This window comes from Rhopalosiphum padi, chromosome 2 (genome assembly GCF_020882245.1).
Source record: "Rhopalosiphum padi isolate XX-2018 chromosome 2, ASM2088224v1, whole genome shotgun sequence".
Classification (NCBI taxonomy): Eukaryota; Metazoa; Arthropoda; class Insecta; order Hemiptera; family Aphididae; genus Rhopalosiphum; species Rhopalosiphum padi.
Genome location: NC_083598.1, coordinates 91,864,984 through 91,885,809, shown reverse-complemented (window position 1 = coordinate 91,885,809; position 20,826 = coordinate 91,864,984). Strand labels below are relative to the sequence as shown.

General features: G+C 25.5%; 1 protein-coding gene across 2 annotated transcripts in view; it reads right to left on the bottom strand.

Annotated features, from left to right (window-relative positions):
• The window catches only part of LOC132922635 (G-protein coupled receptor GRL101-like), a 66,756-nt gene that overhangs the window by 10,997 nt on the left and 34,933 nt on the right, over positions 1–20,826 (bottom strand). For both annotated transcript variants that reach the window (XM_060986253.1, XM_060986252.1), the window contains exons 5-20: positions 18,391–18,507; positions 18,185–18,307; positions 10,333–10,431; positions 10,114–10,269; positions 9,025–9,168; positions 4,313–4,555; positions 3,345–3,467; positions 2,721–2,849; positions 1,871–1,993; positions 1,681–1,795; positions 1,523–1,597; positions 1,310–1,453; positions 714–785; positions 579–650; positions 447–518; positions 288–359 (exon numbers count right to left, since the gene is read on the bottom strand). In XM_060986253.1, coding sequence (XP_060842236.1) covers positions 288–359; positions 447–518; positions 579–650; positions 714–785; positions 1,310–1,453; positions 1,523–1,597; positions 1,681–1,795; positions 1,871–1,993; positions 2,721–2,849; positions 3,345–3,467; positions 4,313–4,555; positions 9,025–9,168; positions 10,114–10,269; positions 10,333–10,431; positions 18,185–18,307; positions 18,391–18,507 — 1,879 coding nt within the window. The remainder of the gene's footprint in view (positions 1–287; positions 360–446; positions 519–578; positions 651–713; positions 786–1,309; positions 1,454–1,522; positions 1,598–1,680; positions 1,796–1,870; positions 1,994–2,720; positions 2,850–3,344; positions 3,468–4,312; positions 4,556–9,024; positions 9,169–10,113; positions 10,270–10,332; positions 10,432–18,184; positions 18,308–18,390; positions 18,508–20,826) is intronic.

The following is a 20,826-nucleotide window of genomic DNA, read 5'->3' as shown; positions in this document are numbered from 1 at the left end:
TTTAATGAATCACTGAGTAATACCAATAGGCAGTAATAATGTGTCAGTAACGTACGCTTCTAATTTCGTAAAATAATACTAATATTATGATTTTTCTATTTTATCATACATTTTTTTTATTTATTTATTTATTTATTTTGTTTAATTTAATAAGCTGTTCATTTTGTGGTCTTTATATGAAATAAATAATTGTTATTTTATTACTATTGTTATTATTAGTATTTTCATCAGTTTATTTTAATTATTAAACATCAACATTATACAGGACTGCAGCTTTAATGACTCACAGTGTTTCGAGTAACGGCATAGTGAAAAAAACGTTCTTGTCTATGACTTTCAATTGATTATTCTTAAGGTTTCTGTACAACAAATATAAAAGATTTTTGTTAAGAATTAAGTTTCACGTTGAAAATATAAAGTTTGGCAGTAAATCATATTATACTCACAGAAATACAACTTGGGGCATCCCACGAAACGTGCCATCCCGTATGTGAGTGAGCGAGTTATCTGATAGGTCTCTATAAATAACGAATTGCTGGTAAATCTACTGAATAAAAACAATGCATTTTGATACTAACAAACTTTTTAACGATCTAAGACCCACAAAAGCTTCCGATTCTATATCTGTTATGTTCTGATTGCTTAAGTCACTATATTAAATCAAAAACTGCATTAGCTCTAAAATTGACTTCCGATAGGTAGTAGATACTTACAGTGTAATCAAAGAAGACAACCCCTGAAATGCCATTGAGCTCAACTTGTAAATATTGTTTCCTTGTAAATGTCTAAAAACATATGGTACCGAGATACTTTATATTAAAACCAGTAAAACCTCTAGCTGTTTATAAAACATCCCTCAATTATTAATGATAATCACATTCTTAATGACACTTTTATTTCCCTTGGGTATCTCTGTATTATTAAAGTTGGGTCATTACTATTTTCAGATTATTCAACTTTTAGTGTTTTAAAAATAATTTTAAGTAATATATTACTTAATATGTGTAATACGATTATTACACAATTCACTAAACACATAAACAATAATTAATAAATAGAACTTGAACAGTTTTATTTTGTTTAAAATAAACTTTGAGTGCTTAATTTTAATTATTTTAATGATAGTTAGAACATTAAACTTAATATAAAGTTATGTGTAATATAATTCATTTCAAGTTTGGTAATTATTATAACTATATAGAACGGGTAAAGCAAAGATTAGTTTTCGTTTATTCTCTGGGTTAGCAAGGCTGGACTAATCCAACAATGTTTTATCAAAATTCTCTAATAAATAATTAATTAATCTCACAATCCTGTTAGCTGACCGAGTCCCATAAACGAACAATTTCGTAAATTCGTTATTTTGTTATTTTGTAAGTTTAATGTTTTCAAACGCCAAAGCGTAGAAAACAGAAATGGCTCCAAATGTTTTATTGAGTTATTCATCAGGTCTCTGTAAAATTAAAATATATGATTGCGTTATGTTAGAATATTCCTATACGTCAAATCTATGTTCACTTACAAATAAACCAAGCGATCCAAATGTTGAAAAGTATTTTCATGAAGGCCCTCGGAAAAATTATTACCACCCAAATGGCTATATAAATATTGAACAAGATTATATTGTTTTATTTTTCACTACCTTGTTTCTTTTTAATATTTTATCTATTATGTACTTACAAAAAGGTGATTTCTTTTTCGACGTCGTACGGAAATTGGACAAGACCATGACCAGTACAATTTATATGGACATCTTGGCACTGGCAGTCAGATGCTATATCCGAACACATGAAATCTAAAATGCATTGTTATAAGGAATCCAGTGTATTTACTATTCAATACATATTGCAAAATTGTATCAAAATCTTACAACAATTATTGTCTTCATCATCCCAAGTCAAATCACAGTCCAATAGCCCATCACACACCATAGACTGATGTATACAAGGCCCTCGATGACATTTAAATTCATTTTCATCGCATTTAGAATTGACTAAGAAACAGTAGAAACCAAAATTAACCTTTGTTTACAAAACAATGATGCCTATATACTATTTAAACATTTAAACAACTTGAAACTCAATAAATCAAAATGTATTAGGTGTAATTTGAATATTTGTCTTTACTGACTTCAAGTTATCGAGATTATTGATTATTCTGTCAAAATAAATTAATATTTCCTGTCATTAGAAATACTTAGGTAATCAAACTCACTTAATTACAAAATAAAAATTTGAGTAAAATATTCATAATAATATTCCAAACATGCGATTAGTTTATAATATGTGTTATACATTTAATAAAGACTCCTAGTCTTTTTTTCAATATTCTTTATTGAAGAATAAAATAAACTGCGGATAACAGTTAAACAAAAAAAAAAACTTAATGGGACCAGAATTAACGAGTACATACATACATATACATTTTTAATGGCAAAAAGCTACTTAAATCTAATTGTTTAGGAAAATATTTACACATCATGTAGTGTTAACTGTTAATGGCTTCGTAGTCAAAACCGAATTTATATAAGATCAATAAAAAAAAAACCAACAATAACAAAAATAATTTTATACTTCAACTCAAATAAATGTTTGCCTCACAGTATAATTTACTTATTAAAAAAATATAAATTCTAGTCCAAAACATAATAACTGTTTCCGTAATTTTGAAACATACGTGATACACATGACAAAAAATACAAATGTTTACATTTAACATACCGCAATTCCTTAGGTGTGATTTGTCTACACAACCCATTAGTTCTTCTCGATATTTTTTACATTTATACTCTAATGGAATACATTGACCGCTATCACATTGAAACTCGTCAGCTTTGCATAATCTATAATCTGTTTTAAAAAAGGATTTTTTTGTATAAAATAAATATATTATAAAATATCTACTAAGAAGTAAGAAGTAACAATACTCTTTAATGGAATCTGCCCAAACAGTTTTTCGATTTTTAATAAAATTGTTGAAATTGTATAATATGTGTATAATTTAATCATAAAAATTAAATATCAATTTTAATCGACTAAAAAACATCATACTACCAAGAACAATAAATAATAATGAGTAAATATAACAAAAATATATACAATTTTGAGTGCGAAAGTAAACAACTAATTCATTATATATGAATTAAATTGTACTAAAGTTTTCACTGTAATATTTTTTTTTCCTAATAATTTAATGAAAATCAAACTTTGATAAATATAAAACACTATAATTTAACTAACTAGGAATTTTTCGATTAGTAATTACACAGTATAGGTACATAATTTTGGGTCTACTAATTTTTTCAATATTTTCTGTGTACATTTTCGTATGAAATCTTTACTCACCGCAGTTTTTCTCGTCAGAACCGTCCATACAGTCAACTCTATAATCACACCATTTTTCCATTGGCACACACTGTTTGCCGATCTCGCACCTCAGCCAATTTTCGCTAGGACATGGTACGGTCGCTACAATAATTAATGATTAATACATGATAATTACGCAAACTATGTATACATTTACTATTTACCTGATGGTCAATGCATTATTACAAAAGACACTCGGTTAATATATAATTACAACAAAGCTAAGCGCTAACTAGTTACTTTTAAATAAACTTTCTAACTATAAGAGTTAAATTTAATTCAATTTAATTTGATTAAATGCGTAAAACAACCTAATTAATTTAGATAAAAACAAAAAGTAACTAGTTATTTTTGTAGTTTTTTTCTTTTACTTCGAAAATCTCAATATCCCGTAAAAGTATTTAAAACGTAAAACTAAAGTAATCTAAAATAATTAATATTTTATGATAATATAGATAAGTTAACTACTTATTAAATTATTTCTTATCAATCCCTTGTATTATTTCGTATTACACAGTTTAAACCACGGGTATCGAAATAAATTCTTAGAACCTAATAATGAATTTAATAAAATATTTTACATTTGAACAAATAGGTTTTTAAATTTGTATTTTAAACTATAAAAAAAACTAATTTCACTAATTAACTTTTAACTAAAAAAATTTGGGAAATTTCAGTAGCTAACTTATATTTAAACTTAATTAGTTTTCATGTTTAAGTAATTTAACTTAAACTAGTTAAAAAATGTCTAACTTTAAACTTTCCCAGCTTTGAATTGCAAGCAATAATTAATAATATGTTATTAACTTTAAAATCTAAAATATATCCTAGAAATATATTTAAACCTCTATAGGATATATACTCATTATTCAACTATGTAATGTGGTAGTGAACACTAAGTATTTTATGTATTTATAATTTATAATTTTGCACCCAGCATTACTTACCGCATCCAATTTCATCACTCTTATCCCAACAGTCAGTATGGCCGTCACAGCGGTTCTCAGATTTCACACATTCGCCACTAGCACACCGGAACTGGTCTTCATCACACGGCAACGAAACTTCGCAATTCGTTTCATCTTCACCATCTAAACATTCTGCTTTAAAGTTACAGCGATGTTTAAGCGGCAACCATCTGCCATCCTTACACTTGAAAAATTCATCATTTAAATGCGAATTTGGCTTATCTGTAAAAAATTGATACCTTATTTTAATTTTTTATCAATTTTATTATGATCACGCTACACTCAATAGTGACTTAAATACTTTAAATAATACAATTAGCTCATAAAATATGTAAATTCGATAGACCTTAAAAAATAAACAAATTTTTCATACCAAAAAATAAACGTAGCTAGGTATACAACTATTAAAAAAGCGAAATACATTCAATCTATAGGTTTTTTCGATAAATCATTACGGTGGTCAATAAACAGAGGAGTGATAAATAGCTGATGTGTAGATTAAATGATTAAACGACTCATCTTTAGTAAATCAAAATGGAAAAAAAGCATGAAAAAAACTATCAATTCCACATACGATATATGTAATAATATTTTATTTTTATTCTATCTCTTGTTCAACGTATAACGCTAATATAGATTAATTGTCAATCTGTTTAATTTATTGTTTACAAACCAACCCCCAAAACCACATTGATAAATCGTGTTAAATAATGTATTGTGTCGATAGCAGTAGGTAGCAAGTAGGTAAATCAAAATAAAATCAATCTCTCTAGATTTCTTTTCAAAGTACTTAAAGGTACCTAAATACAAAAAACATGTACAAGTATTCAACGGTTCAATATGTTATGTATTATGCTTAATATAGGTCACGACAATATCAAAATATAATAATAATCGATAGATCAGATTATAATATTAGCCATTTATATTAACACATTCACCGAGTATGTTTTTAATTTATAAATATATATTTTTCAATAAGTATTGTACATTGGATGTACATTTACCGAGTATTATTAATATTAATAATACTCAGTAAAAGTAAATGTATATATCTATCTTACTAAACAATGTACATATACGTTACCTACGTCGTCTGAATTTATTTATTGTAATATATGTATAATTATAAATTATAAAAATAATGCACAATATGCTCTAATAAAAATTTGTTGAAGTCCTCAATGATTAAGAACTAAGTAGCTATTAGTCTACTTGTGCATGGCGTATTTCATTTTAACTACTACTCTAAAATTAAAATTCCTTATATTCACGATAAAAACTTGGATAATTATTGGAAATTATTACTTTCTACTTACAAACGTCGTATGAAATTTATACATAAATACTATAAATCGTGTAATAATTGATTTATTTACCCTCGTTAGAAACAACAATGCGGTTATAGTGGCACATTTTTTTATGTTTTGCTAACTTATAATTTACAATAAATCATTTTGTCGGCGCTTTATGATTATGATACAATTTTTGGGGGTTATACAATACCGTTTTTTCTTCGAAAAGATCATCAGTCATGTGCGGTGGCTTGATAATACAAACTTTTATTTAATATTAATCTATACTAAATATATTTTTTTCATTCTATTTATTTATTTATTTTTTTTTTTTTTATGAGAAAATGTATTCATTAATTTAGGCTGTTTCGTTAAATTAAAAACATTTTTGCATTAAAACTAAGCCAAACAAGGATTATCTTGAATTCACGACAGTATTAAAGACATACACGAAATTCAGTGTTCTATTTTATTGAGCCGGGAAGTTTAGTAAACATGCCACCGATTAATGCCAGTTTCAATAGTGCAATAGCAACGAGAAAATGATTTAAATTCAACGCGAACCGTTTATTATTAATCCATTTTATAGTAATACATTTTATTTATATACAAATTTTTGATTCTTCCATCCCCCGAAAAATAATTCAATATTGAAATTTGTAAAAGCAAAGTATGAATTTAATCAAGGCAATAGTCACTCGACTTCTTAACTTCAACATATATATTTTTAGATGTAGTTGTGTGTTTTAAAATGTTTGTATTTACTTTAAAAAAATATATAATTCCTAAGGGTATTGCATTTTAAACCTAACCTGAATATTATGTAACTTAAATAAGTAATAGATGTATTATGGTGACAATATTTAATTTGCATTATTTATTCATCATATCCATCAGTAATCCGCAGCAATAGTAATATTTATTTTAATAGCGTATTTAATTTCAGAGCTTTAATAACGTATATTATATAAGCACGTAACTTAAATTTTTACTTTTGATAAATAAATATATAAAATAAACTGATGTATGTTAGTGATATATATCATGTTATTATATAAGTTTTATATCATTTTATCATATAAATTATTATAAACGTATTAGTATGTTTGATTTTCATCACGAACCTATAGATTTCTATGACTAATATAAAATAGTTAACAATTTTAAATATTTTAGAAGGAAAATGTGCTACTACTTACTTAATGTAAAGAATTAAAATATACATTATGTATACATTTTTTTGTACAATTGTTTGTTTCCCAACTAATAAGAACCACTCCTCGCTCTAAACGGTATTATAACGCGTCGTTTAGCCACATCAGGGCTATATTTACTATGGCTATCTAATGACCGGAAATATCCATTACAAGTGACAGGTCATAACTAATAACTAATACATCACTATTATAGTTTCTATAATAATAGAACTGAGATTTGCTAAAATCCATCCCAACGAAAATGTCGTAACCGCCGACTTAATGGTCAATGAATAAAAAAAAACCAACCCCAGACTCGTCCGCTCGCTGAATTTGACGCTGTGAAACTAACCAAATACCTTATTTATCTATTTCGATAAGAGACCCAGGCAAAAATCGGCTCAATCAACATATTTGCCATACCTATAAGTATGATATTAATCATATACCAGACAAGATATAGAAATATTTCATCTTAAGTTTTAAATGTAAATTCTATTAAAAATTCTTATTTAAAAATATTTTCTTATACCAAGTCGGCATACTGAATGATGAATACTAAAACTGAAAATACATTGTTCTTAATATCGCTTTAAATAAATTTGCGCGAAACTTATAAATGAATTCGCGATAATAATGAAATTTAAAATTATTCAGAGTAAACATTTACAGCCACTTTATTCAATTGGTCTTTATTTTCATTTAATACCTTTTTTTATTATTATTATTATCATCATCCTATCTACCTATATAATATATGTCGTGCCGCCGCTATATTTTTTTTACTTAGCTCGCGCCACGACCGTGGCGCTGGATATAATGTATTATATCTAACAATAATACATTAGTGTATAGTGTATACATCTTGACTTTATTTATCATGCTATAATACGCTGAATATTTAAATCACTTCATTGATCTAACAACAATGTAGAACAGTAAAATACAATGTAAAATCAAAATTGCTTTCGAAATAGTTATCGTCTAAAATATTCGACATAATGTAATTTACTCGAAAAATAAAAGATAATCAGGTGATATTCGTAATAAAAAATTATTTTAAACATCTAAAACTAGAAATACACATTTTTTACGGGATAATCATAATTTCGGATTCTGTGTAAAGCATAAATATACTTACTTTGAAACGAGACAGATTTTTTCAAATCAACATTCTTAACTTTCTCCTTAAGTGGTTTTAAAAAAATAACATTTTTATTTAACAAATTTTTAATAATCTTTGTGACTTGAAATGTGAAACAAGTGTATTAATAATTTAATGATTATTGTGGTATTATTAAAAGGAAGTTATACATGGCCATTTAAAAAAAAATGCTTTTTATAGGTATTTTTAATGAAAAATGAAAAATAATTTAAATTTCTTTTCGAAAAAATGTACAATTGCTCTCATTTCGGTATACCTACCATTATTGGTATTTAGAAATTGCACTGCAATTACGAAATTATATATTTAAAAAAACGGTCACTTGTAGAATACTATACTTACTACAACAGTCATACAGTACCTATATTTTTATGAGATTTCTTAAACTTTTTAGCAAATAATGAAATAAAAAAAATATTCTAATATAATAACACATAGATAAAGTTGTCAACGAATTTTAAGTTAATTGCTTCACTAACTTTCGTTTTCAATTAAAATTAAAAGTATTTAGAGTTCATCTAATCAACATTAGAACTAATATCATTTATGATAATATTTTATAATTCAGTACAAACACATAATACCTACTACAATCAATATTTCATTAAATATAAAAATGTATATTAAATAAAATAATTAAAAATCATATAAGATTCATGAGAATAATAAAATATCAAATTTAATATTATATTATTATAATTAAAACTTCAAAGAGTTCAAATATAAATTCTTGAAATATAGTGTTTTATTAAAAAAAAAAAATGTAATTTATCATTAGTTCATTATATTACTTCGTGCACTTAAATTATTTTAAATTTTTATTCAAAAAGTATATATATATTTAAAATTATGCATCAATTAAATAAGTCAATTCGCAATAATTAGTAACCATGTTAATAACTAATCCAAGATAAAAATCGTAAATATTGATGTATTGCATGACACTTCCGGACTCAAGAAAATGATTGCCAAAAAATTATTCATTACTGTAATTATTTCAGTAGAAGCTCCTTTAAACTAAATATCATCACTCACCACAGCCAAATTCATCTGAAATGGAAAGTCCATTAAAGCAGTCATTTTGACCGTCACAAATATATTTTTGGCGTATGCAACGGGAAGGATTTCCCTCAGGCACCCAACAACTGAGCGTTGATCCTGTTATGCACACAATCACATCTGAAAATCAAATACAATAATTCAAACTTATAACTTGTTTTAAAAATTATTATCAAAACTACAGTAAATAATAAAGACAATCTAACGCACTATATTTTACAAGTTTACTGGGTAGACGTACCCTGTTTCGTTAAATTAGATTTCGTTATACCATTCTAAAATTAGAACTAGTATAGTGATGGCTTTACGAAGAACTCACTCTCAACCATAATTCAACTGTTAACACCATCAGAAATTACGCCTGGCCTGCAGCTTTTTTTAAATTAAAATGGAATAAAGTATAAGCTGTACGTATATTTTGATAATTTTTTAGAAAAAGAAAAATTATTAGATTAAGCTCGAAACTTTGAACTTATGGCATACACGTGTTCACTATTTCGAATTCATATAATAAATTTACCTCTAATTTTTTTCCTTCAAACCGACATTTTTTTTTACTGAGATTTGAGAATTTAATCTTTAAAATAAATCTAAGTAATAGTATACGTATAAGTATAAATACACAAAATATACTGATTACTGATAAAACATTTCTATAATATTTATACGCGTTAGAATGACGTTTTGTACTTATTTTCAACCACTTGTGTAAATTATCTAAAATTAAAACACAGTCAATACAAACAATGAAGTATAGGTAATCTTCGATCGAATTTACTGAACAACACCAATATCCGTTGCACACAAAATTTCGTAACTGTGTACACTACCTGAATAATAAATTTACAATATACCCACAAATTCCAACATGTTTTTCCTATAGTACCTAGCCAATTTAACCCTTGCAAATTAAATTTATCATATATTACTTAAACTGTCTCCCACTCGCGTCAGTACTATATTATACATCACACTGAGATTTAATGAAGCATTTGATTAATCAATAACCATACTCAAGTTGAAATTAACGAGCATTACATTTAAAAAAATAAGTAATACACATACCGTCAGTTTTATTATAAAACGCCGTGCAATTTATCTCGTCGGCACAGTTTCCATCGATACTTTGTAAGCAATCGCAATGTCCATCACAAACATTTGCGTCGTTTATACATCTTCCGTTTGGACATTGAAACTTATTCTCTGAACACGTTATGTTACCTATTTAGACAGACCAATACATCAATACGTCCAAATATATATCAGATGAATTTGAATAATTACACAATAATTCGTCAGCGTGATTATCAATACATTCTGGCCATCCGTCACACCAAAATGTTGAGTGTACCAAATGACTCCCACCGCACTTAATAAAATCACCTGAAATTCACAAAAATCCGTTAATGACAACCACGAATATCAACAGCGATTTGTAATCCCCACTATTTGTCAAATGTAAAAGACAACAATTTCTCATAAAAATATAATATTTTACTGTTGTCGTGCGTCGTGGAATATTATAAGACATAAAGTCGCACGGTTACGTAAGTAATATCAAAATCTTAGAAAATACATTTATATATGTCACATTTTATAGTCACTCTCCCACATTATTATAGTTAAAGCATTAAATCAATAAAAGATTTTTATATACACTAAATATTTTTTTATTATATGATCTAATCACAAGAAACCATTATTTTCTATTACATACAATCACAAATATAAATTTGTTGGCTTTCGATAGAACCTTTAAACCACAAAATTCAAGAAAAACAATAAACAATCAAATTGATTTTATCATGAATTGTATTCATTATGCAATGTTAAAATTACAGTGAATATAAAATTTCAAAATAATAAATCATAAGAGTAATATGAGAGTATTAATTTAATAGTACCTACTAAATAAAGAAATTCATATCACAATTACAAGTAATAATAATTTACAAAACAATATAATAAAATAATAATAATAATGATTATTATAATTATTATGTTTTATATAAATATTTAATATTAATAATCGGTTATTAAGCTACAAGTTTAACTAAAGACTGCATAGGCGGATATTTGTTCACATCCGTGGGGAGAGGCTAAATATTTTTGTCTTATCCATTAGCGTAAACAGTCATTTTTAGACGCTTCAGCCTACTAACTAAAGTGGTTACTCCTACTTTATTCTAGCTGAGGCAACAAGTATATATTACCTATATATATATATTAGGTAATAGGAACATAAAAAATAAAATATTGAATAGCTACTAATTTTTTTTTATTTTAAATCTATTGCTTTACATGAAGTACCATCAATGGTTGGCCTCTTCACTCAAGCCCCCGGTCTGAATTGATGTAAATAGCCGTAATTTAACTTAACTTATTACGATTTGTAACTTTGTTACTTTATATTATGTTATTTTGTCTTTTCTATGTTAACTCTTTAATCACTTGTGCTTATTGTAAATAATTATTTTACAGATTGTACAATTTTCTAGCTTAAAAATAATAAAAAAAAAAATCTATTGCTTTGAGCTAATATATTAATAATCGTATCGATATCAATAGATTTTTATAATTATTTATCAATATACAAATTTGAGGTGTTGTTGAACATTTCTTGCATCATAGAAGTTCGAAGCCAAGTTTTTATTTTACGTTTTTATGGCCGAAAAACTCCTTTCATAAATGGAGGAACTTATAGGTATTTTTAAAGCAACTTAAAATAGTTTATATAAATTAGGGAAATTCTGTTTTGATAAAACCTTTTTTCACGTCATTTAAAGTTATATACTTTTCATAAGTAGACTGAAATATACAATTCTTTGCCAATACGGTAAACCACGCATAGATAAAGGATAACACGTAGATATACAGAAAAAAACTTAAAGACAAACACGCTACACACTCCAGTGACGTAAACTGCTGCGGCGGTCTGCAGCTTGCTTATTTATACTTTATGGGTACCGTAAACAAGTTCTAGAATATTTGCGGTTATCAATATATACCTACAAAATATGGTTTTCTCCAATAACGATAAACCGTGAATATTCCAAACCGTTCTTGTATCCCAACAAAATAAAATAAAAATTATAAATATCAAATATAAAATATTGAAATACACAATTTTGTATTTTGACGTCTGGTGTAGTTTGACTACATTATTCTGGTTCTAAGTCCCTCCGTTATCCGCCTATGCTAAAGAGCAGTGTGAATAGGTTTATAGTATAAATAGTTTACAATTAATTTAAATATTAATTTTAATTAAATATTCAATTTCCCCAAACTTGTGAATGTGGATTAAGCTTTTTAAACTTAAAACAAAATTTATCAACATAAATCGAAATTAATGTTCGTATTTTCAAATTACAATAATAAAAAGCACAAAAAATCAAAATATTAAAAAAAATATATAAGTTAGGTTATGTTCGTCAAATCTAAATTTATCGTACTACAAATAATTTAAAATAATATTGTTAATTGTTAGTAGATAAAATAACATCGAATATTTACTTTTGTAAAATAAAGATGTTTAAAATTCTACCTTGCTTTTCTTCGTAATGTTTAGTGTTTCTAATTTGGTAAGATATTTATTTCTTGCTTCCAACAACGAGCTATATCCATAGTCGTATCCAGACTTCCTGAGTTGGATTGTAAGATTAATTGTCACACATCAAGCCCACGCATAGCTTCACCCATCACACACTCCGACCATTAACCAATTGCATTTGTAATACCAATTTAATAAAGAGAAAAAAATCATTTCTTCTTTTGAGTTTTTAAGTTTGTTTAAGTTCGTAAAATTTTTTTTTATAGATAAATCACGTATACTACATTATTTACTCAAAGCTTCAAAAACATTGTAATATAAAATATGTCATATTATTTTATATTTATAATGTGTACACTGTACATCAGAGCAAAAATGACGTGTTGTTAGAAAATAGAATACAAGTACAAATTTTAACATCTTATAACTGAAAATAAACAACTAAAAGTGATTTTAAACAAACCAAGAATATGGTAATGAAATCAATATAGGTATATATAGGAACACTCCTTAAAAATTATTTAGAACAAATTAAATTTAATATTAAATTACATATCAATATTGGCATATTGGCTAATAAGTTATATTATTTATATTTTTTTCGACATTCATTCCTTAAGAGATTTTAAATTTATAAAAACATCAATAACTTATTAATGTAAAAAACACCAGTTGCTACCAGCAAGGGTATCTTAATGTTATGTTATGTGACTCGTTAGTGAAGGGAGGTTGTGAAGAGATCGATATAAATAATTTTCTTCGTGAAAATTGTGATTCTATAGTACCACGACAAGGTATGAGATATATGTATAATATAAACTAGGTTCTAAAAATAAAGATTCTGAAAATGAATGAAACAATTTGAGACAAAATTAATTTCCATGAAAAACTTAATATTCCATTTATGTTTTATTGATTCATAACAAACTATTCGTTCAACGAACTGAATTATTAAACAACTCACTTTTCCTTTCTTTCTGTTAGTTCAACATTACTATTAAATATTAATCATTATTTATTACTTATTTGATACTACAACTATATTATTATAACATTGTTACCGTATTATTTGACTACCAAATATTGGCTCCCATATTTTGTTAAGAACGATAAGAAAAAAAATTTTAATTCAATTATAATTGAAGCTGAAATCATTTCCAGCAGTGCTAACGCCTAAAGGTGACGGTTTTCTCTCAAATCTCACTGATAACATCTAATTATTTCACAGAATTCAACCATCACAAGTTTTCCGGTTAAAATGTGTTACATCCAGTAGGATAATAAACTAAGCCCAGGGCCGATACTATAAGTGGTGCGAGTTAGAATATTGTTTTACTCTGTTCGAATCAGTGGCGGACTGGCAGATCGGGAGATCGGGAAATTTCCCGATGGGCCGGTCAAATAATCGAATTATGGGGCCGGACAATTTGGTTGTACAAGTAACTAATTACAATTTTTAGATTATAATAAGAGTTTATCAGTTTTTGGTAAATTTAAAATCTATAGAATATAACATAAATAATACGTCAATACGATAATAATCGTACCTTAAATATAAATTTGCTTTTCTAAGAAACATACGAAACATAAGGTATTTATATAAATATAAATTACGCTGCCGCCTGCCGGCCGCCGTCGCCGTGTTGTTTATAATATACGATAACGATATATTATTAATTCGATGTATTATTGTTTTTAGTTGTTATATAATTTAAAAATATACTGTTTTCGTCCGCGACTAACAACACTGTCGTCTGTGATATTATATAAAATATAAATATTACTTATTACCTAGTTCATTTGTATTTTGTACTATAACTTCAGCTTTTTAAAGGTAAGTCAAATCAATTTTTAAATAATATATTATTATAATTTATTGTAAAAAAAATAAAGTTATTGTTATAAGGCCTATACATTTTAATCTATATTCAATCATTATTAAAAATTGGTTAAATGGTTTAAAATATAATAGAATTATTAGTTTTAGAGGCCTATCCTGCTATCCCCTATTAGCTATTTGAATTTTGTACCCCAACGAGTGTTGTTGTTTTGTCGTTTTTAAATTGAATTCTTCTTAATTCATATTGTTACGGTTCCCTAAGACCACATATTTTATACTTTTCTATAGTATTTGAATAAAAATGCTGATAAAAACCAAGGCTCTGCATCCAAACGTAATATTTTTAGATTATTATTAATAAATAATAATTTAACTCTACCTTTTGTTATTTATGTTATATTGTTATTCAATTATAATTTATGTATCTTAATTATAACTATAATATAAAATATAATTTTATTTACATGATAAATTACTATTGAGTTATATTATATATTGAATATATTATAGGAACAGTATGACACAGGACAACCTAGAAGCTTTTGTTTTAATGGCTACAGAAAAAAGTATTTTAAGTGATATACCATACCAAATTGTTATAGACCGTTTAGCCCAAAAAAGCAAAACACTCCATAAATTATTAATTCCTTGAGCTAATAAATAATCATTACCATGTATTTCTAAAATGTTTTATTTATCTTCTGTTAGTATTAATTATAATTTAAATATTCAACTGAGAAAATGTCTGGTATTTCAAACGTAAGTGCTGTAATAGTGTATTAGATTAGGCCTTAGACAATATGTCAATATAATGATTAAGTAGTTCCGGCAACGCCGTCGAAAAGACCTTAGACAATGGTTTATGGGCGATGGGCCGCTTGAAAAAAAATTCCCGGGCCGCTCTGAAGGAGCCAGTCCGCCCCTGGTTCGAATTGGCGATTTTACGTGACCAGGTCTATAAGCGTAGTTTAAAAGTAAGTTCAGAGAAATACGTTTTTAAGGTAAATTTAATATGTTTAATCCTAACACGGAAAGCGTTACGAATAACATTTACAGAAGTACAATAAACTATTTCCGTGGATTTCACTTTCCATCAAGTCACACGACTGTACAAAATTACGGATTGGTAATAAAAAAAACCATCGAAAATTACAAAATTTGAAGCATTTTCTCAAATAGTCTATTAGAAAACCAATTAACATTAAATAATTTATTTTGTAATAAAATGTAGTAATACAAATTTATTAATATTATTATTTTAAAATATTGTATATTATAAGTATGTAGTATTTTTATAAATAATAACAAAATTAATAACTATGTAATAAAATAATTAAACAAAATGTAGAATAGAAGAAATTAATTCATTAAGTATTTTCATGTTATTGAAACTACGAATTACTCTATACTGTAGTGTAAAATATATTATTTGTAAAAATATAGTTTTATCAAAAATGAAAAAAAATATAGTAAAATAAAATATTACTGCATATATTGTTTTTAATTTTATTAGGGTTAAATATTATTTTCTAGTGAAATTTCACTTAGGGATAACTATTCACTATAGATATTTTATCAGAAGTAATACATTTTAGGTATAGCAACAACACTCCCTATTTGTATGACTAAAAATGAATTGGTTATTTTTTTATGTTAAAAATGTTTAACTTTTATAAAAAAAATTCAAATATTGATACATTAAAACCATGACTTAAAATACTTGAAAAAAAAAAATTGTTGATTTTAAGTATTGCAACATTATGGTTATAATTAATATACATGTATCTTTCTTAAATATACATAATTTTCTAATTAAAATCATCAATTATGTATTAAATTTACTAAATGTACCAATTACTTTTGTAATACTTTAGTGTGATTTCAACAAATGCATTATTAACAGTTTTAGAAGTCTTATGGTTTATGTACCTTATAAATATTCATAAAAATGTTCATACAAATTTATAACTGAATGTCATAAAATTGGTTCACAATTAATGTTAATATTAAATTATGAGCAACAATTTTCGCTAAACTTCTGTTAATTTAAATGATTTATAATTAAAAACATGCTTGTTATCAATAATTATTATTTGTTATTTGTTTTATAAGAAAAACGTTCTATTTTAATTTGGAACAAAAATTTTTAAAAAATAAGCAATTTCGTAAAAATATCTAAAGTATTGTAAAATAAAAATAAATTTAACTATTCAATGTTATTACTTATTATAGTTAAATACATAATTATTTACATACAAATTAATATTTTATTTAAATACTTAGATAATCACGTAAAATAATAATTGAATAGGAAACCATAATTTATTGTATACAAACAAAAGAAATAATCCTGCTACATTTCATGCGTGATGATGATTTTGTAAAAGGGACAAGGATGTACTTCTGTTAACAATACTGTAATGGATAGTCTACTAGTACACTGTCTGACCACAAATAGATTTATTTTAACGTAGTTGTTTAATAATTAAATTTATAATCGATGAAACAATGATCTTATAAATAACGATTCCGATTTCCGAGTATAAAGTATGGAAAATCGTATAAATACATTTTACGATGTAACCTTCGGATATTAATTAATAATTCAAAAAAATAAATTATTTCTGTTTTCAGTAAAAACAAATAAATAATAATAAAAAAAAAATATCAAGAACATTAAATAAGTGTAGTGTATACTGTATATTAGAAAACATTTTCATAAAAAATGTAATTGGAAAGAATGAGTGAAAATATTGAATGTATAAAATTAAATTCAATAATTTATAATTTTATACAAAAAATGATTTTGAGCAGATACCACAGAAAAAATTACTAAAAATATTTTGTGTTTCATATTTTTTTAATCGATAATATAGTATAAGTTACACTAATATTTTTTAAACATCATTGTTTATAACCACCTAGTTAATAATAATATACATTTTGAAAAAAATTCAATGTCTAATAAAAAATAATATTTTATGAATTAAAATAAAATAACTAAGATTATTATTTTTTTATTCATATATCAAATTATGTAAAAATTTAAACTTCAAATATCTATAAAAAAAATTGTGCTTATTTTTTTTATATATATATATATTTAAATTGCTCTAAAACTTAGAGACTAAGTACAACTTACAGGAGCCTTGTATATTAAATTTTTAAGCTTTCTGACCAAACATAACTTATATCAATATTTATATAAAAAAAGTGAAAAATCTAATGTTTATAAATAGCTAATAAATAAAAAAAAAAATTATAGCATTTCATACATTACAGTTTAATTTTTTGGAAATTTTAAGTATTTCCGGTTAATTGTTTTCGATTTAGTACACACAATAACAAAATCTATTTTGTTAAAAATTAGATTGAAATATTCCAATTTTTCGTTTTCTCCGATTATTCAATAAAGTGTGGTAAGATTGTTTTTATTTAATTCCTTCTTCTCAAGTATCAACTAGTTACTTACTACCGGTAACTATTTTTGAAGTTAAAAAAAATTATGATGATAGACACAAAAATAAAAATAATTTGTTAGTTTAACACGCATAATACTTCAAATTATATTATTAATAAGTAATAAGCATACACATGATACTATTCGTTAATTACTATCTCTTTATAAACTCTTTATTACTGATTTCATATCAAACATACGATAATAAAATGACAAAATATTTTAATCTAATACAATCATCTATAGTACAAACCATAATTTTTTTAATCCATAATTTTCAACTTACTTGTTTCACAGTTTTCTTCATCAGAACCATCTACACAATTAACTTCACCGTCGCATAAATATCCAGGACGAATACATTCCGAATTTTTACACTTAAATTCCCCATGCCAGCATTCTCTGTGCTCTAAAAAAAATATTATCATAGTATTAATTCTTTAAAAAACAATACAATTTTTAAAGAATTAATAAGTTTTATTTAAAACTCACTACATTGAAGTTCATCCGATCCATCACCACAATCGTCTTTGAAATCACATGTTTTATCAGTGGGTATACAAAAATAATTTGCGCACTTAAAGTGAGTAGTTGGACAAACGTGTGTTTCTATAAATAAATAAAAATAATATTTATTTGAATTATATACATTTTTATAGTTAAATTTTTTAGTACATTTTTAATTTTTATCAAAACCCAATTAATCCATCATTTAAATTAAAAATATATACAGTATCTAATTCTATATTATATTTTCATTTGAATATTAATTATATTTTTAATAAATTTGACAATACATTAAATAAGTTAAATTATTATTAACTTTTCTATTTTGTCAATGGAAACTTATAGGTATTTGGATGTTATATTTGAATGTCAATCATTGCAGATGCAACACCAATATCGTTTACGTAAACTTAAGGAAGGCTTCAGTATAATATAGATGATTTATGGAGATAGTATAGTTTGTAAACTTAATAAGTTTAAAATAATAATATGAGTAAGTTTTGTTATAATTTAGATTACTTTAGTTAATATTAATTAAGTTAATAATATTTATATTTGATGTGTTCATTTGTAATGCTACCCGTGGCTGACAATGCCACCGGGATATCGGGACTTTTCCCGTCGCCACCGCCGCCTCTGGTAGTGTATAGCGAACTTTTCATACAAATAAGAGCAGATTTGATAATGATTTGAGTCAAGGGGGGGGGGATGTGGCGTAAAAATTAAAACAAAATTTAATACGATACATTATAGTACTATATACATAAATTTGATTGTTATAAATATTAAAGAAAAAAATAATGGGGGATCTATTCTCCTCACCCCCCCCCTGATTGGCCACTGAATAAGAGAAGCATTTCTGATAATGGCTATAGAGAAAAATATCGAATAATATTTACGTCAAAGACATTTTCCAAAATAAAAACGATTTATTAAATAAAAAACTTTTTAAAAACAATTAAGTAGATATTTTTATTTTATTTTAATATCATATTCTGTTTTTATAAAATAAAAAATATTAGTCATTTTAGTTATTTTATTTATATGTTCTATACAACTTTAGAGTAAGCATGTATTACACTTTAAAACAAACACTAAATATACACAGGATGAAACAAATTTGAGAATCGGTCAAATAGTTTTCTCGGGCCAAATTTTTTCATAATTTATTATCGAATGTCTTTCCTATCTACCGTGAATTTATGATATGTGGTGTTAATTTCTCGTGTCTTCATATTTTTAGCATTCTGTTAAAATATGCTTAGCAGTATTATCCACTCCACGTGAATAATATATGTTTTATTGTTAGATTTAATCGTGTAATATCTAATGTAAAACCACTTTATTCCACTCTATAATAACGTAAAATTTTAAAAATATTGGGAATTCAAGAATAAATGTATATCCTAAAACCAAATCAGTTCATCAGTAATTCTCTATAATAGCACAACCTAATTTAAACTACGACTACTAATCAAACAAAACACGTAAATACATTACGTAAATTTTCATCAAAATTAGGTCCAATATACCATGCAATTAAAAAGTTCGATTTTATATAAATTATAACTATAAACAATAATTAGATCAAACAAACTTTAAGGTTTCTATGGTTCTTATAATAATTACAACTTTTAAATATTACGCAATATTCTTTTTATAGCTTTTTATTTTTACGTAGACTTCCAAACATTTTGTGACAAGTTACTAACAACTTTTATGAAAATTTGAACTGTTTGTAGCTATAACAATAGCTGACAAAACTAATAACTACTAAAAATCTACTATATAGCTATTATATCTTCCTATGTGTTATCATTTTATCAACAGCAATATTTTGTAAATTTCTACTTAGTTTAGGTTTATTATTTTTATTTTTTGCAGTTATTGCACAAATTCACCTGTTTTACAGTTTTGATGAGTTAATAGGTAGATGAAACCTAAACAATTTGTTTTATATTTTTATATTATGTACATAAATACTTCGACAACATAATCATAAACAATATTAGTATTCATAGCATTGTGCAAGTCACTGTCTTGGAGATTAACGGGGTAATTCGGTAGACCAACTTTAACATCGTAATAATAATTAAAATAATGATACATAGTACGCATGGATAAATAAGAGCCGCATATTATACTCGATTGATTTTTCGAACTTTTTTATCTGAAAAAAAAATTCTAGATTTGTAGTGAGTGTACTACGGGATAGATTACTGAAATACTGAATTAAATCATCTTACAAAATTATTAAAATTAATTCAATTTTTAAAATATTTTTCATTTACCGTTATACCATATGGAAATTATGATAATAAAAATACAAAAGGATAACACACCTTATTTTATATTCTAGGTAAAAGATTTTTTTCACAAATTATTTCGCAGGAGAGAAACATATTTTTTGAGATAATTACG